The sequence below is a fragment of the Hyperolius riggenbachi genome, chromosome 4 (assembly GCF_040937935.1).
Source record: "Hyperolius riggenbachi isolate aHypRig1 chromosome 4, aHypRig1.pri, whole genome shotgun sequence".
In the NCBI taxonomy this organism is placed as follows: domain Eukaryota; kingdom Metazoa; phylum Chordata; class Amphibia; order Anura; family Hyperoliidae; genus Hyperolius; species Hyperolius riggenbachi.
The window spans coordinates 66,484,205-66,497,075 of record NC_090649.1 but is presented as its reverse complement, the minus strand read 5'-3'; the positions used below and the strand labels follow the sequence as shown (position 1 = coordinate 66,497,075).

At 47.5% G+C, this 12,871-nt stretch overlaps 1 protein-coding gene across 2 annotated transcripts in view; it reads right to left on the bottom strand.

Annotated features, from left to right (window-relative positions):
• The window catches only part of MMUT (methylmalonyl-CoA mutase), a 92,901-nt gene that overhangs the window by 68,172 nt on the left and 11,858 nt on the right, over positions 1-12,871 (bottom strand). For both annotated transcript variants that reach the window (XM_068280147.1, XM_068280146.1), the window contains exons 2-3: positions 10,081-10,512; positions 7,338-7,705 (exon numbers count right to left, since the gene is read on the bottom strand). In XM_068280147.1, the coding sequence (XP_068136248.1) occupies positions 7,338-7,705; positions 10,081-10,477 (765 nt within the window). In that variant the 5' untranslated portion in view covers positions 10,478-10,512. The remainder of the gene's footprint in view (positions 1-7,337; positions 7,706-10,080; positions 10,513-12,871) is intronic.

The window sequence follows — 12,871 nt, the reverse complement described above, 5'->3', positions numbered from 1 at the left end:
GAGACACAACAACCCAGGCCTTGCATGAGGACAAAAAGCGTGCGGATAGCATGCTTTGTACCGCCATGTAGTCATAAATGTAATAAAGATAAGAGGTTCCATAAACAGGGACCGGCAACGGTAACCCAGCAGCAGCAGCAGCAGCAGCAGCACACGTGATGGAACAGGAGGAGGCGCAGGAGGAGAAGGCCACGCTTTGTGAGACACAACAACCCAGGCCTTGCATGAGGACAAAAAGCGTGCGGATATAGCAGCAATGCTTTTTGCCGCCATGCAGTCATAAATGTAATACAGATGAGAGGTTCAATAAACAGGGACCGGAAACGCTAAACCATCCCAGATGTTCATCGGTCATGTTACTTGGTTGGGGTCCAGGAGTGTTGCGTAGTCGTTTCCAATCCAGGATTGATTCATTTTAATTTGAGTCAGACGGTCTGCATTTTCTGTGGAGAGGCGGATACGCCGATCTGTGATGATGCCTCCGGCAGCACTGAAACAGCGTTCCGACATAACGCTGGCTGCCGGGCAAGCCAGCACCTCTATTGCGTACATTGCCAGTTCGTGCCAGGTGTCTAGCTTCATGCCCGGTTTCAGGTCCAGCGGTGCCAGCCACAAATCCGTCTGTTCCTTTATTCCCCTCCAAATTTCCTCCCCTGTGTGCTGCTTATCCCCAAGGCAGATCAGCTTCAGCAACGCTTGCTGACGCATGCCAACAGCTGTGCTGCACTGCTTCCACGATCCTACTGCTGCTGGTGCTGGGTTAGCGTTTCCGGATGAGGTACAGCTTTGAGATGCGTTGGAGGAGAAGGAGTCAGAGAGGTAGGTGCTGCTGTTGTTATCCAGTGGGAGGGACGGCGGTGCAGCTGTTTGCGGCGTGGGCAACACCCGCGCCGTAGCAGGTGAGGAATCACTGCCAGGCTCCACAAGGTTCACCCAGTGCGCGGTAAGGGAGATGTATCGACCCTGGCCGAACGCACTTGTCCAGGTGTCAGTGGTGAGGTGAACCTTGCAGGCAACGGCATTCTTCAAGCTTCGGGTTATTTAGCTGACCACGTGCTCATGCAACTCAGGCACTGCAGAGCGCGCAAAGTGGTAGCGGCTGGGAACCACGTAACGTGGGATGGCCACTGACATCATGCCCTTGAAGCTGTTTGTCTCCACCACTCGATATGGCAGCATTTCGCAGGCCAGAAGCTTGGCTATGCTGGCTGGCTGTTACTGCCACGGCCCGCGGGTCATTTGCTGGCAATTTCCTCTTGTGCTCAAACATCTCAGAGACAGACAACTCAACCGTAGCACTGCACACCGAAGGGCTGTTGGTTGTTGTGTTTGATGAACACTGGGAGACCTCAAGAGCACTAGTCCGGAAAGTGACAGTGTCAGCATCGTCTGATGTTTGTGAATGTTGTGAACCACGCAATGGCTGGGCTACTGCTGCTGCTGAGGCGGGTCTGGTGGTGAGTCTGGTGAACCCAAGGGAGGCAGTGTTGCTGGTGGTACGGTGGTACCCTGTCCTGCCGCGTTTGCCCACAGAGTGGGATGTTTGGATAGAATGTGGCGGCTCATGCTGGTGGTGGAGAGGTTGTTAATACTTTTCCCCCTGCTCAGGCGGGTCTTGCACACCTTGCAAATCGCCATGGTAACATCCTCAGTGCAGTCTTCAAAGAAAGCCCAGACTTTAACTGGCTGAGGACTCGGACCTCGTGCGTGATGTGCTGGTGCTGCTTAACCCACTGCTGGACGCTTGAGAGGTCATCCAAGTAATTATCTGGTCCTGTTCTTTTGGATCTGTGAGGGTTGTTGTCCTGGACAACATGGGCAGTATTGAGTGGGTTTTCTTGGGTGCTCCCCTGTGGCCTGTACGTGAACCGTCAGGGGAAACACCTCTTCCCTTGCCCCTCCCTCTTTCACCGGATTTCTTCCTCATTTCACTTAAAGTACACGCTGACTGGCAGCAGTACAGTGGCAGTACAGAAATGCTATACAGTGGTGGGTGAGCGGTGTACCACTATTGTCAGCAGTGACACAGAGCACAATGCTATACAGTGGCGGGTGAGCGGTGTACTACTGTTCCCAGCAGAATCAGAGTGGCAGTAAACAATGGTATATAGTCTGGCTGAGCGGTGTACACAGAGTGTCAGTAAACAATGGTATATAGTCTGGCTGAGCGGTGTACACACAATGCTATATAGTCTGCTATATAGTGTCAGTAAACAATGGTATATAGTCTGGCTGAGCGAGCGGTGTACTACTGTTCCCAGCAGAATCAGAGTGGCAGTAAACAATGGTATATAGTCTGGCTGAGCGGTGTACACAGAGTGTCAGTAAACAATGGTATATAGTCTGGCTGAGCGGTGTACACACAATGCTATATAGTCTGCTATATAGTGTCAGTAAACAATGGTATATAGTCTGGCTGAGCGAGCGGTGTACTACTGTTCCCAGCAGAATCAGAGTGGCAGTAAACAATGGTATATAGTCTGGCTGAGCGGTGTACACAGAGTGTCAGTAAACAATGGTATATAGTCTGGCTGAGCGGTGTACACACAATGCTATATAGTCTGCTATATAGTGTCAGTAAACAATGGTATATAGTCTGGCTGAACGAGCGGTGTACTACTGTTCCCAGCAGACACAGAACAGTACACAGAATGCTATATAGTGTGGCTGAACGAGCGGTGTACCACTGTTCCCAGCAGACACAGAACAGTACACAGAATGCTATATAGTGTGGCTGAACGAGCGGTGTACCACTGTTCCCAGCAGACACAGAACAGTACACAGAATGCTATATAGTGTGGCTGAACGAGCGGTGTACTACTGTTCCCAGCAGACACAGAACAGTACACAGAATGCTATATAGTGTGGCTGAACGAGCGGTGTACCACTGTTCCCAGCAGACACAGAACAGTACACAGAATGCTATATAGTGTGGCTGAACGAGCGGTGTACCACTGTTCCCAGCAGACACAGAACAGTACACAGAATGCTATATAGTGTGGCTGAACGAGCGGTGTACTACTGTTCCCAGCAGACACAGAACAGTACACAGAATGCTATATAGTGTGGCTGAACGAGCGGTGTACCACTGTTCCCAGCAGACACAGAACAGTACACAGAATGCTATATAGTGTGGCTGAACGAGCGGTGTACTACTGTTCCCAGCAGACACAGAACAGTACACAGAATGCTATATAGTGTGGCTGAACGAGCGGTGTACTACTGTTCCCAGCAGACACAGAACAGTACACAGAATGCTATATAGTGTGGCTGAACGAGCGGTGTACTACTGTTCCCAGCAGCGACACACAATGACTGGGGGGGACCCTGGCTAGCGTGGCTGGAGCGCGAACTACCCTGCCTGCCTACCCAAAGCTAAACCCACAGACAAATGGCGGAGATATGACGTGGTTCGGGTATTTATTTACCCGAACCACGTGACAGTTCGGCCAATCAGAGCGCGTTCGGGTCCGAACCACGTGACCCGTTCGGCCAATCACAGCGCTAGCTGAACGTTCGGGGAACGTTCGGCCATGCGCTCTTAGTTCGGCCATATGGCCGAACGGTTTGGCCGAGCACCGTCAGGTGTTCGGCCGAACTCGAACATCACCCGAACAGGGTGATGTTCTGCAGAACCCGAACAGTGGCGAACACTGTTCGCCCAACACTAGTAGCATTAGATAGCTTAGGGAAATAGTTTCAAATGTATTCTCTAGGCACTCCAGAAGCAATTGTCATGTTGGGTCTCAGTCAACCAGGTTTTTAGGGATCTGCCAACAGCAGTGGAAGCTACAGCAGGTTTAAATGTAAGAGATGAAGATTCCCATGCTCTCCTTAAAAGATTATCAGTTTTTATTATCTATCAGGTCTTTGAGGTGCCAAAGTCCTCAAACTGCTAGTCTGCATTTCTGGAAACCCTAGACAAAGCTGGATCAAGCTTAGGAGAGGGACCCCAGAATTTCTGATCGTCGGTACTAAAAGGGTACCGTTTGTTAAGAGACCTCGGCTAAAAGGCTTGTTTCTTTGGATTATCCCATTCCTTCCTAATCATAGTTTTGAGAGTCGAATGGACAGGGATAAAAAAAAGTCGGAGGGTCAGATAAACTCTCATACATTTGATCCAGCGGAGTCAGAGATTTTTGTTCAGTTTCAATACCCATTGTATTATGCATGGCGGATAATAAATCGTTAATAAGATGTGGTGAGAAAGCACTCCTGTCACTCTTGTCAGCCTCCTCGTTTTCAGACATCTCCTCAAAGGAGGATATCTCCAGTTCACCCTCAGATAACTCAGATCTCATCGACTCCTCAACCCCTCTTCTCCTAGTTTCCACTGGATTTAAAGATACAGGAGGAGAAGCGGGTGGAGGATTATTTTCCTCAGGTTGTGTTGCAGGCTGAGATTCAATAGGAACCGAAGCTGAAGAGGAGGCTACAGCAGAGTCCTTAATTTCTTTAATAGCTGTGGACATTTCTGATCTCATCCAACTCATAAGAGCTTCAAATATCATAGGTGATTCACTTTTCACTATTTTATCAGTACAATGGTGACATAGTTTTCTGCTTGAGGATGAAGAAATTTTTGCATTGCATAGTGGACATTTCTTTTCCACTTTAGCAGTAGAGGTAGAAGCAGAAGATGAATAATGCTGGGAGCTTGACACTTATCCTTTTTGGGCTGCAAGCACAATATGCCCTTAATTAGTGCAGGATCCACAACATCCTCATCAACTTAGGGCCTGCGGCGTCCTCCAGGTTTCCAGAGAGAGTGAGGGAAAATGGAATGCTAAAGTGCACTTAAATAAAGTTGCCAATTACCTGCATCTGACGAGGAGTGGATACAGCTGCGCCGGATTACGCCTGTAATCGGCGCTTCCTCCTTCCGGTCACGCGGGACGCCAGCGCATGACACCTTAGCGTGCCCCTGCCACATAAAGGTGCTGCCCATTAGGGAGAAGCCTCCTACACGCTGTGCAGACTGAAAGCCGGCTCCCCTGACCAGCGTTACAGCTCAGCCTGCAACAGCGCTGCCATTGCCACCTGACATAGATAGCCCTGCAAAGGATCCCCCGATGCGTCCCGTCCGGGACAGAAAAACAAACCGAGGACTCAGGGTGAGCTACGGATATTTATGCTGCCTGTTTGTTATGCACATTTTTTTTAATCTTTTAGCTTCCTGTCTAACTTGGGGAAGAGAGACAAGTCTCAAGGAGGGGTGCTGTCCTGACAGACATCCTGGAAAATATTTTTTTCCTTGATGGAGTATTAAGGTGGGGGGGTGGGGGGGTTATCTGTAAAAACCTATCTGCTCTGACATCATCCTTCCAGGCAGCTGTATTTTTCAAAATCTCTGCCGAGGCTTTGGCTAAGACCATCTGCATTGCTGCAACCTGCCTTTAGCTTGGCAGCCACGGCCTACGCTGGGGGCGGGCTGCTGCAACACAGGCAGAGGTTTCCGAAGAGCTTCTGCAGACTTTGAAAACGGCACACAATTGTGTTCCCAAGTAGGAAGTGGGGGGGGGGGCGGAGTGTAAGCCGATCAGGTAAGTATTTAAAGGGATACTGTAGGGGGGGGGGGGGGGAGTCGGGGGAAAATGAGCTGAACTTACCCGGGGCTTCTAATGGTCCCCCGCAGACATCCTGTGTTGGCGCAGCCACTCCCCGATGCTCTGGCCCCGCCTCCGGTTCACTTCTGGAATTTCTGACTTTAAAGTCAGAAAACCACTCCGCCTGCGTTGCCGTGTCCTCGCTCCCGCTGATGTCACCAGGAGCGTACTGCGCAGACACAGACCATACTGGGCTTCTGCTATACACTCCTGGTGACATCGGCGGGAGCGAGGACACGGCAACGCAGGCGCAGTGGTTTTCTGACTTTAAAGTCAGAAATTCCAGAAGTGAACTGGAGGCGGGGCCGGAGCATCGGTGAGTGGCTGCGCCAACACAGGATGTCTGCGGGGGACCATTAGAAGCCCCGGGTAAGTTCAGCTCATTTTCCCCCGACCCCCCTACAGTATCCCTTTAAAGGATACATGAGGCAAATCTAGAGAAGTCAAGCTTTACACACCTAGGGCTTCTTCCAGCCCCTAGAAGTCTCCCTTGTCAAGTTCCACTGTTTTCCGCACTGCCACAGTCCCCTTCATAAGATCCCAACCCTTGACTGGGTCATGGTCTTCTGTGCATGTGCACCTCTTTTGATCGGGCTACTCTTGCCAGGAACGCTCTGTGCATGCGCGGTAAGCTCAAAGTGCTCCCAACCACAGGAGCGTAATCACGAGAGGCAGGTGGCGCACATGTGCAGAAGACCATTGACCAGCCGTGGAAAGAGAACTTACGGAAGGGACAGTGGCAGCATGAAGCACAGCAGAACTTCAGTTCTGTACAGAGAGACTTCTAGGGGCTAGAAGAAACCACAGGTGAGTAAAGCTATTCTTTTTTAGGTTTGCCTTATATATCCTTTAAGCCTGACACCGCCCCCCTGTCTGTCATCATTAAGACAGAGTCTGTCCTGACAGGCTCTCTCTCTTTTTTTTTTTTACCGGAGGTAGTCTTTAAAAGAGCAGTGTATAAACCTGCAAGTAATAAACTGAAATAAAGATGTAAAGAAAAGTGGGCTAAAATTCAACCATAAGCATGTGAGGAACTGATGAAGTCATGCTGAAGTTTTTCACACATTCATTTTTGTTAAATAAATAATGGCACCGTCAAGCATGCTTAGAGGATACCCAAGGTGACATGATGAGATAGACATGTGTATGTACAGTGCCTAGCACACTAATAACTAGGCTGTGTTCCTTTTTTCTTTCTCTGCCTGAAAGAGTTAAATATCAGGTATGTAAGTGGCCGACTCAGTCCTGACTCAGACAGGAAATAACTACAGCGTGACCCTGACTGATAAGAAATTCCAACTATAAAACACTTTCCTAGCAGAAAATAGCTTCTGAGAGCAGGAAAGAGATAAAAAGGGTCAATAGTTCAAAGATTTTAGCTCTGGCATACTTTAATGAATGTGTCATTGAGCAAAAACAATAAAACAGTTAAAACTTAAAAAAGTAGATTTAAACATAAAATAAAACTGTGGAATATCTTAAAAAGTCATTTTTAGGAGAAGGAAGATAAATACAATTGTTTATTTTATTAGCTTATTTTCACTTCAGGTTTAAATAATTTCAGAAACTGCCAATGACCAGCATCTGTGTAGTTTAATTTATATACTGGAATACTGCCTGCTGAAGGATTTTAGCTTTTGCCCAGAATTTGACAGCAGACAGCAAAAGGAAATTTGGGTTATTCTATAATTCTCATACCTTTCGCTATAAACACCACAGAGAATATCATACCTGAGATGTGTATTGGAAGATATCTGCGATAATACGCATAGACGGTTCAGGAGGAAATATATATGTATTTCTGACCATAAACTCCTTCAGGATGTCGTTCTGTATGGTTCCAGTTAGCTTTTCCTGAGGCACTCCCTGCTCCTGGCCTGTGACGATGAACATGGCCAAGATGGGTACAACAGCACCATTCATGGTCATAGAGACAGACATCTTCTCCAAAGGAATACCATCAAACAGCATCTTAGTGTCCTCCACTGTGTCAATGGCCACTCCAGCCATGCCAACATCTCCATGAACTCTGGGGTTGTCAGAGTCATAGCCGCGATGGGTGGCCAGGTCAAATGCCACAGACAATCCCTGCTGACCAGCTGCAAGAATAACCAAACATGATTAGCTGCACTGTAAGGAAACTTGAGGGTAATGGATAAGAAGCTGGAGATGTCGTCTTAAAACAAAAAAACACCAAGAATACAATTAAGGCTTATACAGTATGATCTACTGTACACATACACATTGCTAATGGGGATCTTTTGAAAATGTAATGGGTTAAATACCAAAAATGTGAAAGTGATCAATTTAAAAACAAATGGATGAAAAGTGAATATAACCAATATAACCCAATCTTTCTGAGATAAGAAAGAGGGACACTTAAACCCCACCCCTTCCATACCCTTACCACGCCCCCAACACAACCCTAGTCACGCATACCATAAAGATTTCATATGAAAACTATGTTGATTTATAATTCAAACCACACTGGTCCTTTCTTTCCTGGTTCATTTTCCTTCATATTAACATTTGAAAATAATACATATATCAATTTAAAGAGAGTCTGAAGCAAAAAGATTTTGCTACATTTACCTTTTAATTCACTTCAGTACTCTCATTAACGGTAAACCGCCGCATTCCCCCTGAAAAACGAGGGCTGCAGACCCCCCAAATCCCAGGAGGGGGGGGGGGGGGGGAATCTGTCCGGCACTTCCTGGAAGGGGCAGAGCTCACTGCCTCTTCTGATGTCAATCGCGGCGGATCGCCGCCTCTCCCTGCCCCTCTCACTCTTCCTTCACAGAGAGGAGCGGGGAGAGGCGGAGATCCGCGCAGCCATTGACGGCAGGAGAGGCAGAGCTACAGCTCACAGCTCGGCCTCTCAGGGCAGCACAATCCACGTCCAAGTTGGACGTGGATGTTTGCCCGGAGGTTTGGTGGGTCTGCAGCCCTTGTTTTTCGGGAGGGATGCGGTGGTTTACCGCTGATGAGACATCTAAAGCTAATTAAAAGGTAAATCTAGCAAAAAAATATTCGCTTCAGAGTCTCTTTAAAGGATAGGAATGAAGATTGGAGTCAAACACATCTTTCAGTAGAAAAATACATGTATTACATAGATCTGTACATCAGTCCTAAAGAGGGACAAATGAGGAAGAAAGAGGGACAGAGGGACTGGGTTCCCAAAGAGAGACTGTCCCTCCAAAAGAGGGACAGTTGTGAGCTATGATATAAACACTGCGTAAAAAAGTGAAAAAGCATACAAAATACCTACTTCACGAACTAAATGTGCTTGCCAATGATCTACAGCTATCTTCTAGATGGTGAATGAGTCAATCAGGAGTGACCATGGGAAGTTAAAGGGCCATGTTCACTGGTGATAATGATCTGGCAACCTGTGGTCTGATTTTGTAAGCAACGTGAATTTGTACATTGCCAGAATAAATCTATTTTCCTTTGAGTACAAGGCTGAACCTGCCCACCACATAGCTGTGTTCCTTGGGAGGGTGCAGAGGGAGGCGGTGGGTGCGGTCAGGTGATGGCTCTGTGGTGGGGAAGCAACTCCAACGTTCCTGGCATTTCATAGCATAAAAAAATAAAATAAAACACTCTTTCCCTCCTAAGCTTGGCTTCAGGGGCATAAAGAGATCATTTGCATATTCAGTAGTGATGCATTGTGGGTAACTTAAAGCTGAATTACCGCAAATACCTTGTTTTAAGAAGGCAAATCGCAATAAGCATTGCTTTTTAGTAGGAGGGCTTTTCGGTCTCTTTTAGTCCCCTATACTTTCCTAAGGTTTTGAGTCACCCTGAGCTGCTTGGGTATACAGAAGTTTTATGGCTTTTATTTAGTTTCCAGGAGAGCTACAGTTGCAGCAGTCTTACCTCACGGATAGAGCACAAGCTTTTTAACCCTTGCAAGGAACGGCCTACATTACTTATATTATCTGTGTATTGTCTTTCCAGAGTTTAAAGAAATACTGTAGGGGGTCGAGGGAAAATTAGTTGAACTTACCCGGGGCTTCTAATGGTCCCCTGCAGACATCCTGTGCCTGCACAGCCTCTCACCGATGCTCTGGCCCCGCCTCCGGTTCACTTCTGGAATTTCAGACTTTAATGTCTGAAAATCAATGCGCTTGTGTTGCCGTGTCCTCACTGCCAACTGATGTCACCAGGAGCGTACTGAGTAGGCACAGACCATACTGGGCCTGCGCAGGACGCTCTTGGTGACATCAGCAGGCACAGTGGTTTTCAGACTTTAAAGTCTGAAATTCCAGAAGTGAACCGCAGGCGGGGCCGGAGCATCGGTGAGCGGCTGCACAGGCACAGTATGTCTGCGGGGGACCATTAGAAGCCCCGGTTAAGTTCAACTCATTTTCCCCCGACCCCCCCCCCCCCCCCTACAGTATTCCTTTAAAAATAAAAAATAAAAGTGTCTAGAGCTGTGCAGTGGTTGCATTACCCTGAGGATGGCGCTTACCTTTGATGTTGTCCCTATAGAATTTGTTGCTCTCCTCCACGGTGCTGAAGCCAGCGTACTGGCGGATGGTCCAGGGCCTGTGGGTGTACATGGTGGGGTATGGGCCGCGAGTGAACGGATTCACCCCTGGCAGCTCCTCCGGTAGATCCGCTGTGTCCCTCTTTGTGTACAGAGGCTTTATCACAATGCCCTCTGGCGTGTGCCACCTCAGACTCTCGGGGTCCTTCCCCTTCAGCTGCTTCTTGGCCAGAGCCGCCCATTCTGGGTGTAGCGTTTGTTGGTGTAGCCTCCGTACGGCTGGACAACTGCTGAGTCTGAGGATGGCCGGCAGCTTGTTGGGAGCGGGGGGCTGCTTTATGTTCCTCAGCAGAAGGTGCTTCACGCTGACCCTCAGCATGATCCGAAGGCTCCCAGCAGTCCGAACAGTTAGAACTAAAAAGTACAACAGAAGGCAGGTTATCATTCACTTCCTATTCTGGAATGATATCTGGGGGTCCGAAAAAACCTTCCAGAAAAAGCAAAAAAAGACACTGAGACCATGAGAGCCCCGTACAGTGCAATACCATGTAACACCAAGTGGGTGTAGTAGAGTAATACAAACATCAACGCAGGTGGCTTTGTCACAGGCCGCATAGCACCTGAGTTGGGCGCCACTATAGCACTAGTCCATCGTTATCAAACTTATTTAACAAGGTGATGTCAGGGTCAATAATTACATACCTAATGCAGTTTCCTGACTATTAATTATTCATTTATTAGGTACAGACTAAGCAGCAAGCTCATGGTGAACTAGAACTCATTGGAGTGTGTAAGGGACTACAATGGTCCTAAAAGCCCCCTTACTAAAATGCTAAGAAAAACAAAAAAGTTTGCTTTCTTAAAACAGAAATTCAGGTTGGAGTGAGCTTGAGATATCACCCAGGGCATCACTGCTGAATATATGCAAATTAACCATTGTTACCCTTAGAAGCTAAACACACAGCAGTGATGCACTGGGAGACATCTCAAGCTCACTTCAACCTGAATTATCGCAAATTGTTTCTGTTTTAAAGGGACTCCGAGCAGTGCAGAAACTATGGAAAGATGCATATCATTTTAAAGCTCTCTTTCTCCTCTTGCCAATGATCTATAAACCGCTGCCCTACGCCTTTTAGTTTTCGCTATTTTCGCAATTGAAATTGCCGCGGCCGCGATTTCGATCACAAAAATAGAGAAAACTAAAAGGCGTAGGGTGACGAGAAAGAGCTTTAAATTGATATCCATCTTTCCATAGTTACATTGTATTACACAGGACGACTCTTTCTCAATTTTCGCGATCGCAATCGCAGCAATTTCAATCGCGAAAATAACAAAAACTAAAAGGCATAGGGCGGCGGTTTATATATCATTGGAAAGAGGAGAAAGAGAGCTTTAAAATGATATGCATCTTCCCATAGTTTCTGCTCTGCTCTGAGTCCCTTTAAGAAAGCAAACTTTTGTTTTTCTTAGCAGTTCTGGGTCACCATGAGCTTGCTGGTTAGTCTGTACCTCTCGGTGTTACAAGCCCTACTCCGTAGAGCCAAATTAATCCATGCCATGCACTGATGAGGATCAAACAATCCGAAACAGTCTGTATGCATGTTGGATTATTCTGTCTCTGTACAAATTAACAAGCTGACACATCATTGCATTTCAGCGGTTCTGGAGGTGTGTTTAGCTTCTAAGGGTAACAATGGTTAATTTGCATATAGTCAGCAGTGATGCACTGGGAGACATCTCGAGCTCACTCCAACCTGAATTATTGCAAATTCTTTCTGTTCTAAGAAAGCAAACTTTTGTTTTTCTTATTCATTTATAAAAGGGTCCACAGAAGTCAGTAGTTCTTCAGGCTTTTATAGAGCACACAGAACTGATAGCTTAAAAAACGTAGATTCCACTTTACTGGAGTCAAATCCAGCAAGGGTGAAATCTGCACATTGACTTGGCTCTCATCGGAGGGCATAGTTGGCACACATTACCTGCAGCAGCAGCCCGATACATAGACAGTCCTGTGACGCTGGGGTGAGGCTTTACCCTGAGACATTGGGATGCGCTGTAGTCTATAGAGAAGTGACCGAGGATGAAGCTCAGCTTCAGGGATCAGCGTTACTGACTGCCAGGCCTCTCCTTACTGAGCAGCCAGACGCAGGTGCGCTACTCTGCTGAGTATGTGTCATCTTTTGGCAAAGTACTGAACTCAGTTAAAGGCAACAAATATAATTAATCCACACGCTATGTGAAAATCTACAAGGGAGAAAGAACAGAAAAGAGAGAGCGCCCCGATCGTGACGTACTGTAACTTTTATATCGCAACACAAACATCCATTGAACTTAAAGTGAATGGGAACCGCATTTAAAAAAAAAATGAAGCAAATACTTACCTAAGGAGAGGGAAGGCTCTGGGTCGTATAGAGCCTTCCCTCTCCTCTCCCGGTTCCCTCTATCCTGTGCTGGCTCCCCCCCATTTCAATCCCCCACCGAAAGGGTATTTGGAAGTCTTCGGGAGCCGTGTCCGAAGACGTGCGGCTCCATACTGCACAGGCGTGAGCGTGCAAGAGAGCATGCTTGCGCATGTGCAGTACAGGGCCACCCTTCTTCAGGAGCACTCGGGCTCCCTGAACACTTCTGAAGCCTCCTTCGGCCGGGTAAAGCAGTATTTGACTAAATTACTCAAATACTGCTATCGGGCGAGCCAGCACTGGAACGAGGGGACCAGGAGAGGAGCCGGAAGGCTCTATAGGACCCAACGCCTTCCCTATCCTTGGGTAAGTAT